The 12250-nt window shown below is 37.9% G+C and overlaps 2 protein-coding genes across 3 annotated transcripts; both read right to left on the bottom strand.

Annotated features, from left to right (window-relative positions):
• Nucleotides 1–385: 385 nt before the first annotated feature.
• On the bottom strand, nucleotides 386–3564 carry LOC103701206 (soluble inorganic pyrophosphatase). 2 transcript variants are annotated; one of them, XM_008783185.5, is made up of 9 exons: nucleotides 3438–3564; nucleotides 2471–2598; nucleotides 2346–2374; nucleotides 2006–2071; nucleotides 1684–1791; nucleotides 1368–1433; nucleotides 1163–1283; nucleotides 902–983; nucleotides 386–690 (listed from the first exon to the last, which is right to left on the bottom strand). In XM_008783185.5, exons 2-9 carry the CDS (start codon nucleotides 2592–2594, stop codon nucleotides 648–650), a joined length of 639 nt encoding a protein of 212 aa, XP_008781407.1. In that variant the 5' UTR covers nucleotides 2595–2598; nucleotides 3438–3564; the 3' UTR covers nucleotides 386–647. The 2 variants fall into 2 exon arrangements, with proteins under 2 accessions (XP_008781407.1, XP_008781408.1); XM_008783186.5 differs by lacking the exon at nucleotides 1684–1791.
• A 3259-nt stretch (nucleotides 3565–6823) lies between these two features.
• LOC103701375 (Ubiquitin carboxyl-terminal hydrolase family protein) lies at nucleotides 6824–11617 on the bottom strand. Its single transcript, XM_008783414.6, has 2 exons — nucleotides 10296–11617; nucleotides 6824–7294 (listed from the first exon to the last, which is right to left on the bottom strand). Exon 1 carries the CDS (start codon nucleotides 11560–11562, stop codon nucleotides 10315–10317), a length of 1248 nt encoding a protein of 415 aa, XP_008781636.3. The 5' UTR covers nucleotides 11563–11617; the 3' UTR covers nucleotides 6824–7294; nucleotides 10296–10314.
• Nucleotides 11618–12250: the final 633 nt, after the last annotated feature.

The following is a 12250-nucleotide window of genomic DNA, read 5'->3' as shown; positions in this document are numbered from 1 at the left end:
TTTTTGTATGATCTGGTAGCTACCATTGGGAGGGCTCACTAACACTGAGAGCTCTGTAGAAAATTATGATAATTGATGTAACTTCAGTTTCCATGAAGCAATTTGTAGTTTTGACTGTATGTCTTGACATAGTGAATCACATTTAAAGGCCGGTAGCTAAAATACTCTGAGAAATATTAGCTTCCATGGAATGGTCTGAACTCTTGTTGAGAGACCAAATTAGAACAATTATTAACTCTCACTTAGGAATGATCCATTCCTTTTGCATGCAATGACAGAATTACCAAAAGGTTTCTATCAAGCAACTTCAGTTGTTGCTATGTTACCTGCGCCTTGAAAAAGTCGAAAACTAACAATTCTGATTAGTAAGAGAAGTTTATGAATATGATTTCCAAGTATAATTCATACATATAAGAAGCTCAATTTATTTAGCCATAAATGAATCCATGATGTCAATCCAAACAGCTTAAAATGAATAGTTGATATCATAAAACAATCAAGCAACAGAGTACATCATCGAATGGCTAACAAAAAAATAGCGTCTTCTTAGCATGCACAGTTAATTCATGCAGCAAAACTTGAAATCGCTGATTTAGAACAAATAACATATGCGTCTCTGCTCACAATTATAGCCAGACAAAACAAGTCTAACGCCTTAGGCTCTGCATGATGTACTGAGCATAGAGATCCCTGCAACCATACCCACCAGAGAGTATAATCAGCAGAGGAATATTGCAAAAACACATACATATTTTATGAATGATGACAATCACAAAACACTAGCCTATATAATGTGTTGCATTAGGACCTTATATGCGGTTCTGGCACATTAATATTCACAACAAATATGTAAGTTTATGTTTCAGAAAACAAATGCATGCAATAGTTGAAACAAACTTACATGGAGTATTGGATGGCCTCAACAGCAGTATTTGCAGGCAAGAACTCATTGACAGCAACCTCTTTATTCTCATTCTTTTTGTCTGAACTTGGTCAAGGATGCTGTTAATGATCTGTACATTTATCCTATCCTCATGGAGCAACTGAGCTACAGCACAGCACTGCCCCCAGCATTATTGACAACGAGTAAATAGAAAAAAAAAATCATATCTTCATAAGTTAAGCAATATGAAAGCTTTAGGCAGGAAGTAAAACAGGATACAGTCTTCAAAGAAGCGCTTTATTTCAGCAAGACGATGAGGAGAGAGCTCTGAGAGTTCATTGTAGTGGCGGTACTCAGGATCATCGGCGCACACTGCAATGATTTTATCATCTTTCTCTCCCTGTTCAACAAAACCAAAGAGCATGATCCTCGGAGTAGGAAAATGAATAAATGAATAATAAAACTTCCTCTTATGAAATAATACTTGGTCAATCATGGGCATGAGTCCAATCGCCCTGGCTCGAAGAAAGCAACCAGGAAGGACTGGTTCCTGTTCAAAGTATTGGAAGGGCAACTTATTAGTACTTTTGACCTTCTGCTTAAAGATCCTTATGGTTACTTAGAATCATCTTGAGGTGCATCTGAGAAGAAGATTTAGGGGGGAAAAAAAGATGCTGTTTGTTGTATAGGATACAGGAGGCAAGGAACACAAAACAAGCAATGCATTAAAACCATAAATTTATCTTATAAACCACAAAAGCAAGTGGTCAGTTAGTACATATTCGAAGTTATCAGGTCACCTGCATGAGGATCAAAACATCCATTGGATCATTGTCTTCACAAAGTGTTCGAGGAATGAAACCATAGTTATGAGGATACACTACTGATGAATACAAGATCCTATCAACCTGGGGCCAATGTTGAAAATTGTAAGATAATCATCAGGAAGAAAAAGAATGATGAATGATATGAAAAGCATAATGATGAAGTATACAATTCGATTCTAATCATTCATAGTTATCCCAGCAGAAAGAAAGAACCCCCTTTTATTATGCCTGCTACTCTATCATGCCTTGCAGATCTCAGGAAAATTAAATGATGTAAATGGCAGCATTTACACACCTTAATCAGTCCTGTCTTCTTGTCAAGTTCGTATTTAACTTTACTTCCTTTTGTTATCTCCACAACCTATACCAGATGAGCAGGAAAAAAGAATCATGAAGCATTCACTCTCTTTCAGAGTACTGATTTAGAAGAGGAGTGGAACCAACTCATGTTTGTCATATCACATTATGCATTTAAAATCTGAATGAGGGATTAAGCTTCATCAAACTATAGTTATTATCGATTTAGAATATGGAACATTCTTAACTGGAAATGGTGGTGGTTGTGCTCCAAGAAGCTTTTCTCGGGGCATGAAATTAAAAATGGATCATAAAAAGCTTATAAAAAGTAAACTTACCACATTGAAAACAGAAGGAGCTCCAGGACCTGCATGCAAACCACACGGTCACTCATCTGCTGTTCGCTGATCAGATGCCATTGAAATCAAATGGCAGGTAATCAAGATTATGTTGAGGTGAGTACCTATTTCAAGATCGTGCCAAGGATGCGCAGCGACTGATCTCCTTGACAAGGATGAGAGAATCCTTTCATTCAGCCGTGGAACAGGGCGCTTCTCGGTAGCAGGGCTCCCATTTTCTTCACTCATATTTCTAATAGCGAAAAGCATTAAGGGAAAATTAAAGAGTGGATGTCCAAGAGATGTATAGATAAACAACCAAACAATAAACACATGATTCTAATCAGAAAATCATAGCATTTACATTTGTCCATCAATGGTAGCTGCTAAATCAACTAAAACTGGATTGGAAAGTACCGATAAAAACCACAAATTGAAGAGTACACTAGAAGATATTTCAATTCTTTTTCAGCCCCAGTCCTGAGAGAAACCTTATAGTTTGCATCTCCACTATAGTAATAGGTGAATCTATTATTCAAAACAAGAATCCTACAGTAGATCTCTTTTCTTATGTAAGAAGAAAGTAGATAGGTCCAAGATCTAACGCTATTATCATATCTATTAGCGCACCAAAAAAAAAGAGAGGAAATCCAAATATACAATCTACACAACCAATCCTAAGCATTGGCACTAAATTCAAGTAAATAAAAAAAAATCCTTCAACCAAAAAATTAAACTACAAATAGAGTCCTGAAGCTTCCTATGTATTTTCAGAATAAAAATCCCGAGGAGGATAAGAAATCAAAAAAAAAAAAAAAAACTCTTGGAGAAATATTAACTTTTAGAAGATTTATAGAACAGTATTGCAGCAAGAAACAAAAGCGAAAAAAAAGAGATAGAGAGAGATAAATTATTAACCTTTGAGCTCTAAGAATCTAAAAGCAACATCAAAATGTAAAAAGGCAAAAAAGGAGAAAAGAAAAGAAAAGAAAAAAGTGCAAGATCTTGATCTCAAACTAAAAGTTGCATCAGCAAAGGATTGATGAATTGATCCAATAAAAAATATAGAAAGGGGAAAGGAAAGATCATTACCTTTAATGAGCGAAATCTGTGTCGAGGGAGAGGAGGAGAGGTGGAGAAGAAGAGTGCTCTGTTGTCTGATTTGGTTGGTGGAATCGGCCTCCTGGTCTTTATTTTATATAAAAACTCGGAGTTGGCGTTGCCGTGTATGAACCCAACGTTCGCGGCCGCTGACCTTCTCACGAAAGAACCGGCGGGATGGCTGGAACACCTGGAGAGAATATGACCATACGAAGGTCTTGAATAATTCTAATCTAAATATTTTTAAAAAAATTATCTCAAATAATAGCCATTCCTCTTCACTCACATAAACTTATTCGATCTCTCTTTCACCAATAATCTCAATCTGATTAAAATCGATTAAGTGCCAAGTGTTTTCAGTTTTCTGAAATGCCAATTATATCATTGGGCCTTTGTTCAAATGCTCAAAAAGTTATTTGACTGAATAAATTTAGGAAAACTAAAAAAAATATTCAGATTTACTATAGGCCCATGCAAATCACAACTTTGGTTCACTGAATCGAGCATTGGAATGAATAGGAGATTACAACTTTGGCCTAATTGCTATATTAGCTGCGCTAGTAAAAAATAGAATTACACTTTATTTGGAATCATAATTCCTTCATTCTTGAAGGAATAGCAATTCTGCTTTTACACAAGAGAAATGGGCATTCCTGTAAAAATAAAAATAAATAATTTAGTTGATAATGATCTGATCTATAATATTTTATAATATAAAATAATAATTAATATCATATTTTAAAAATATAATACTATAATATTATACCAGTTGTGTGCATTATAATATTGTATCGATTGTTACTTAAAAATTTACTGCAAGCAAACAAACATGATGCAATACATTTTAAATAAATATAATACAAATCAAATTATAAATTATCAAATAGTATTAAATAATATATCAAACTAAGAATTAAAACTTAAGTAAAATAATCAATAAAACATAATATGTCAATTAAAAAGTAAAAAACAAAGTAGTAAAATTCGAAGAAAAATATAAATAATATTAAAATTGACATAAAATTTTAAACTTAAACAAATATGAAGTATAAATAAAATAAAAATAATTAATAAAAACAGGAAAATAGAAGATAACAAGGACAAATTATGCACAATAATCAAAAAATACCAAAAAGAATGATAGCGACCATTAGTATAAAATACTTCTATCACTTAGCTAATGATATTTTAAAATAATAATGAATTGATTATATTCTGATATATAATTAGTTTAGTTAAATATTGAGATTGAAGTGCTATTTTTCTTGCATCCCTCCACTTCTTCTCTAAACACTGGAATGGGAATCATGATTTCTGTTGTGGGATGGGGTTCCCAGTTTAGTCCCACATCGGGTAATCAGCGGAAAGGTCTGTGCCTTAAATGGGGGGTGCAAACACCTCTTCTCACCGAGGGCCCTTTTGTGGGACAAAACCATGAGGGTAGGGGGCAACCTCCGCGGACCCCCGCGCCGTCAGGGCTCGGGACTGTCATTGGGCCACGGCCCTGGGCGACCTCCCGCAGACCCGAAGCGGCAATCCCAGGGCGGACAATACCTCGGCGAGGACGCGGATGCTTTTCCTGCTCGCCCGGTGTGCGGGCTGGTGTCGGGGTTCCGATCCCACATCAGTTGGCGCTAGAGGAAGGGCCCCGGCCACGCACAGACCTTCCCGCTGGGGGGCTGTGTTGTGGGATGGGGTTCCCAGTTTAGTCCCACATCGGGTAATCAGCGGAAAGGTCTGTGCCTTAAATGGGGGGTGCAAACACCTCTTCTCACCGAGGGCCCTTTTGCGGGACAAAACCGTGAGGGTAGGGGGCAACCTCCGCGGACCCCCGCGCCGTCAGGGCTCGGGACTGTCATTGGGCCACGGCCCTGGGCGACCTCCCGCAGACCCGAAGCGGCAATCCCAGAGCGGACAATACCTCGGCGAGGACGCGGATGCTTTCCCTGCTCGCCCGGTGTGCGGGCTAGTGTCGGGGTTCCGACCCCACATCAATTTCAATTCCCCATCTTTCAATTGATCAATTCCCATTCTATTTCAATACCTATTCTGATTTCTTTTGATCCCTGGAGTGCAGGAGTCATGTATTAAGATGCCAGATATTCTGGCATTTCAAAATTTAGAACTCCATAAAATTGAAAAGAAAAAAAATGTTGTACAGACTTCTTCCATTTTGAAGATAATATGTACAGAAAACTTGTCAGGCATCTGCGGCCTGCCTGACTTTTCTCAAAACACGCTCAGTTTTTAGCGCAATCCCAGGTGGAGGAAGTAGGCAGACCTTCCTAATTGCCAAACCTTTCAAGGAAAGGGGGGCAAATGCGCACTTTTATTTATACAGTGGCAACCCTTTTTTTTTTAAGAAGAAAGTGGTTGCACCACACACCGTGGAAGATATGATTGTAGTTTTTTTTTTCTAAATAGATGATTCATACAATTCTAGTACGAATGTACGGTTACAGCTTTATGTGAATATAATGAAGTATTTTTAGATTTCTGAGTACTGTTCTTGGATTCTATTGCAAGCAGCTAATCTTTCCAGTACTTGCAATATTTCTTTCAATATACCACTAAGATATCCAAAATTTCAGCAGAGTTGGTCTGATAAGCTTAGCATGTGCAATATAAACTTCAACATGCAGACCTGCACACTTGCACCCATAGGTCTCAAATAGAAAATCTTGTACACTCTTTTGTCTATCTTGTATTTTAGAGACTGCCAATGTAATTAGAAAGTGCACATCGTTGTGGTAGAGTGACATGGAATGCTTATCAATTTACAGCCCTGAAACAGATGATCAAAGGAGAAAGCAAACTCTATAATGTTACTAAAAGACAATGACAATTTGTAAATATGATATTCCTAAAAAATAACAAATATTATGCATGACACTGTGACTTGAATAAGATATTAAAGTGCTCGGCCAGTAGGTGTTGTTCCAAGCGTGGAGGGTTCTACATTGTCCCAAAGACCAACAGTCTTCAATGGAAACAAATCTAACGAAACAACAAGAGCACTTCAGCAAAAGGAGAGGGAAAATTTTAATAAGGGGGAAGTGGTGGGAGTCGAACATCTTAAGTAGAGCAACACCCAGGGAGCTCGCATTGCGATAAAGATAAAATTAACATTATTAGTTTAATCCAGCAATCCAGATCACCATTAGCAGACTCACTTATTCACTATTTCTCAAATTTCCATTTCAAGACAGACATTTGAATCAAGTCTCAATTATAGTTGAAATTTATAATTGAAATTTCACCTTTCAATTGTTGTTCTCAACCTTTTACCTTGGCCATACAAGAAAATGATTATCCTTTTCAACTCTTGAATAAGCAATTCATGACCCCCCTGGAAGCCTTCATTGGAAGCCAGCATGAGAACAGGAACATATAACATAGAAACTCATTTCTTGGTTTCTAAATGGTAGCCGGTCAAAAGAACAGGCTTTTAAAAGACAAACATTACAACCAACCACCCTTCAGTACATAACTTTGAGTTCTGCAAAACCCGACTGATAACAAGAGATGATTCTGAAATTCTAAGCTAACAAAAGAATTTTGGTTCTTTTGAAAGTTCCACCTCCATTGTTTTCTCAAGTCAAGCCGTCTCTCTGCTTTGGGAGCAACAGATGTTTGCACTGTTGCATACTCACAGGAGGAATACAAATATGAATTGCTCGTGTCTCCCTTGAAGCTTCCTGGCCAGACTTTAAGGAATCAAGAACCCCACACCTCCTGGAGGCAGCAATTCACATATTTGTTGAGTTGCTTTTTGGTACAAATATTTGTTTAGTTCCTTGCCCACATCTTGCATGGAGTTCTCCACTCCACTTCCCATCCCTAATTTTCTGAAAAAAAAAATACATGACATAAAAGTTAACATTCTAAGTCACAATTCTTGAGTCCTCAATTTTGGACCATTCAATCATGACTTGTATTTGATTACCTCTTAGAATTGTAACAAAAATTGGAAACAGCAAGTGATCTAAATTTAGTGTTTTGCTACTGATTCATATTTGCACCAGCTTCACAGCATTTAGACATAATGGATCTCAGTAGTGTCGTGGAAGTTAATTTGCAATGTTAAGGAAGAAATGCAAAGATGACATTAACTGAGCACCAGAAATTTAGTACCATCAATTCCCATCAAACCAAGAAAAAATTCGTTAGGTGACAATGACCAATATAAGTAAAATGTTCAGTTAAATCTCAATTCTTTGAAAGCTACCATGAATGGGACAATGGAGAGCGAAACAAAATGAACCAATAAGAACCAATAAGCAGCCTACCCCAATAACAGTTTTCCAAGGCAAGAACAACCAGATAATGTTTACTAAGACCAAATAAGAGACTCAAAACTTGCTAATCTTTTTTGACTAATCCAATTAAAGAATAAGAGGGTTATTATGAGGATCATAATGCACTGATCTGTGTATATAAACTCTTAGAAGGAATTTATCTAAAAGAGAGCCATCTTCTTCAACTACAGTATTTAATCCTCATTTTTAAAGGCATGTCATCAACAGCAAGTAGAGTCAGGAAGATGATTTCATTTGATGTAAAATACTCATAAATTTGCCTATTGTTTAAATAGCATGTGGAATGAACCATCTCAGGGCATTCCATTACTTGTTATCAAGGCTATATCATTCGAAGAAATGTAGTGTCATCTGTGACATAAAAATTTTAATTAAAAAGGTCAAATGAATAGTGCATTGTAAAAGATCAAAGATCAGAAACTGGATAAATTAGTTCGTTACTATCTTATCAGTTCTTATTTGAACTTTATTGTCAACATTTTAATAGAGAATAACATTGGGAAAGGGAATCCAATATCTAGTAGAGTGTCACCATTAACAACTGTAGGAAGTGATGATACAAAATGGGAACATTGTTTATTAGCAGATAATAGTGGTGAAAATATGAAAGCATATTGAATTAACAAATCTAAACTGTAAATCATAAAACTAAACAAGTAATAGATCATTTATTACTATAGTGTACAACAACAAAAATAGAGAGACAAAGTCGAATTCTGCCAGAATGGGACACGTGAATATGATTCTTATCAATCTATTAATCAATACTATGAAAAGGAGTGAGAAGATTTTAACCATGAAAGCACTTGCTTGACATAGATAGCTAAAAGAATTGGAATAGAGAACAGGGGCAGAGAAGTTCTAGTCAATGACTACATGTCATTGATAGATCCAAAACCGATAAAATGAAAAGAAAATATGAAGAAACACTAGAAGCATCTATAGAAAATCAAGAAGAAATATGAAGCCATGAATTGTAGCAAGATCTTTATCAGCTTTAAGGAAGTCTTGTGCCACCATCTTATATTTAAAAAACTAAGTAGGAAATCTCAAGATAAAAGGCAAGTTAACAGAATGGATCCTGATATTGGGCAGTGAGCAGGGCCTGGGAGCATCAGGGAATGTATTTCAGAAGTTTTATGTGAATTTATTATAAAACAGAGACTAATTATCGACTTCAAAAACGGTTTTAACATGTGGGAAAGATATGAAGCAAAATGCTGGGCAGTTAGTAGGGCCCAAGAGCATAAAAGTGTAGTAGAGATTAGCATGTCGAAGTGGGTTTGTTGAAGAATCAAGATAGGTTGAATTTGAATAAGCGCATTAAACAAATTTTGGGCTTATGCTATTGGAAGATAAATCAAGGTATTCATCTGTTTGTCTAGACAACAGCAATAAAAACAAGTGACGACAATACGACGGAGGGGGGGTCTGGCATATAGATTGAAGATCAGTTGTCAAAATAGACGAATAGACAATAAACAGTCATTTAACTAAGTTCTTGTTTCAAAGAATTAGGTACTCAGGTTGGTTGTGGACCAATGAAAAAGTAGGATTCATGAAAATGATCTAAAATTGATGGAATTAAGCTTCTTCTTTGTGCTTGCCCATTTTCAAATCAATATGACTTCAAATCTGACTTTCAGACATGCTACTAACTAAAAGATAAGCAAATGATAGATTCTCATTTTTGTTTTGCTTATACTTTTGTTAATAGAATGGATCTAATTTTTGCCAACTTAGATTCTTTTGTTAGCAGTATGTCTGACGTTAGACTTGAAGCTTGACTTGTTTAAACAAAGGTAAGCTTGCCAATGATGGGCTTACGTGTGAACTAATAGACATTTTCTCATATCAACTAACTCGTTATCCATGTCCAGGACCAACTCTACAAACAAGAAACACAAGCTTTTATTTGCTTCCCTTGTATACAATGATACTTGATTATACATTTTCTGCCTTCACTTTTATGGGCACTACAAGTTTGCCCACATACTCTTCCAGAAGTTTGATTCCACCGATGATGTTTTACACTGTAAGATTCATCCAGATGGTGCCATTAATCATATTTACAGAAAGGCTAACAAATAGAGAGCGAGAGCTTAAGTAGATATGATCATTGAAGTTGGCCCAGATCAATACAATGCCAGACAACTAAGCCCCCGAGACAATATGAAAAGATCAATGAGGCTACAATCTGGCAATTAGAAGCTAAGTCAGAGTTCAGAGAGCGTTTTTTTAAAGATTCTTTCCCTCATTTTCAGATGTAGGAGAAAGAATTGCAGAGATTAAAGATTTGGAGTCTTGGATAGTGAGCAATAATTCATGAAAATTTTATTTATTTCAGGAGAAATGTTCTTTGAGGCTTTGATGCAAACAATCAGCGAAGTAAAATCCATGTAACTGACTTCTTGATTGATGGAACATGACTTCTCATTTTTTTCATTTAAATTTTAGATCAATTAAACAACATATACAGAAGAATCCAATCACAGGTATAAATCATTGAGTTTGCCATTGCAATTCATACCTCTACTTCATCAATCTGCTCACGGGTTCTCATCAAAAAGAACTTTATAAAACCTCTTCCTCTCTTCCCTTTTCTCGGCACTGTGCAGTCTCAGTGCTTCCTCTTCATCCTCTTCTTCTTCCTCCTTCGTCGGTCTCACTTCAACCTCACCTCTCTTCCTCCTCTTCTCCAAATTCGCCAACCGCCGCCTCCTATTATATTCGTGAAGTCCCTCCTGCATCAATTCTCCAAGGTTATCCTTCGCGACCACCAATGGATCCTTTTCGACAAGCTCCGATCCCCTGTACCCCTCCCGGAGGACCACCGTGTATATCTTGTACCGGTTCGACACATAGAATATGCACGGTTGCTGGAGCAGCAATAAATTCAGCCTCTCCGGCAATCCGAATTCCCTCTTGAAATGCTCCAATTTCACAATGGACGCCTTCTTCCACAGTGTTAGTGAGAGAAGCTCATGGACGATGCCGACAGACCGCTTCTCCGACTGCTTCCAATTATCGGAATACGGTGAAATGTATGGCGTGCCATCATTGAATTCGTCAAATTTTGCCCGAGTTTTCACCCAGCTCGGCGGCAGCGAGCAGATGTACCGCGGCTCCGTCCCCCGTTCAGCTGCCAATGCCTCGACGGCGGAGACCGCGAGCGCCGGGTCCCACCGGACGAGCTCGATCTCCATCGAATTCCGGCGGCCGTAGCGGTTCACGACGCGGAAGGTGTCGGGGTATTGGGGGAGGATGCGGAGGATGTAGTCATCGGGGAGGCCGAAATTTCTCTTGAGCTCGTTGAGCTTGACAACGTTGAGGCGGCGGTCGCGAGAGAGCATGAGGAGCTTGGCGAGGCGGCGGGCCATGGCAGGCTCCGTCGAGGCCCGGACGGCCTCCTCCTCGTCGATGAGGGCGGCCATGCGCTTGGAGAACCGGAAGTAGACCTCGCCGTCGTCGTCGGCGAAGGTTTCGAAGCAGCAGGGGTATTTGTGGAGCCAGTTGAGGGCTTTGCCCTGGAGGTCGAGGGTTTTGAACTTTTTCTGTAGGGATCGGACGGTGGCGGTGTAGTTGGGGGCGCGGAGGAGGATGTGTTTGATCTGGTTGTTGACGATCCGGCGGCGGTTGCGGGATAGGACGGCTTCGAGGGCCGGGTCCTTCTTCATCGACCAGAGGGCGAGGCCGCGGTGGAGGATGCGGAGGTTGTGGTTGACGTCGGGGTGGAGGTGATCGAGGAGTCGCCAGGAGAGGAGGTGGCCGAGGGCGCCGGACCGCCTCGTCGCCATGGGCACGGCTTAAGGACGGACTGACGGACTGTAGCAGTCCGGCAGGGTACTCGGCGTCATCGTAATTGGGAATCGCTGTTATAAAGAAAATAACGGCCGGTATTTGTACGAATCACGAACGTATACACTTGGAATTACAAGTTATTTGTACCAAAAAATAATACAAATTATCAATTAAAAAATAATTGAATTTTGTTTTAAAATATTAATTTATTGCCCATTTTGTCGGAAAATCAACCGATCCATCAACAATTTTGCGAGAAGCAAAAGATTTTTTGGATGCCATACCTAAACAAATGATGTTAAAAATGTTTTAATTGTAAAAAAAATTTAATTTATGATATGGTGATACGTAATATCATTCTCTAAAATTATGTTAATAAAAATAAACGATATAATTAGGATAGATCAGTTTATAAATTTTATTATCCAGCTAAAAGTTTTTAAAAGTCTATTTGGATAATTTTGTTGGATTCTTAGGATTTGTAACAAATTTTATAGAATTAATCTATGAGATCTGTTTTTTTTTGTTTTTGTTTTTTTTTTGTTTTTTGTTTTTTATAGAATTAATGAAATCTCTCCCAACTTATTTATGTAAGGAGAAAAAAATTTGCTGAGTTTTTTTTTATAAGATATGATACATCTCGTTTGAAAGATTTTTTTTTTAGATTCTCCGAGGCCACATATC

The sequence above is a fragment of the Phoenix dactylifera genome, chromosome 4 (genome assembly GCF_051530095.1).
Source record: "Phoenix dactylifera cultivar Ajwa chromosome 4, Ajwa_hap1_PhDact_Kaust_v1.1, whole genome shotgun sequence".
NCBI classification, from domain to species: domain Eukaryota; kingdom Viridiplantae; phylum Streptophyta; class Magnoliopsida; order Arecales; family Arecaceae; genus Phoenix; species Phoenix dactylifera.
This window is presented reverse-complemented; position numbering and strand designations above follow the sequence as displayed.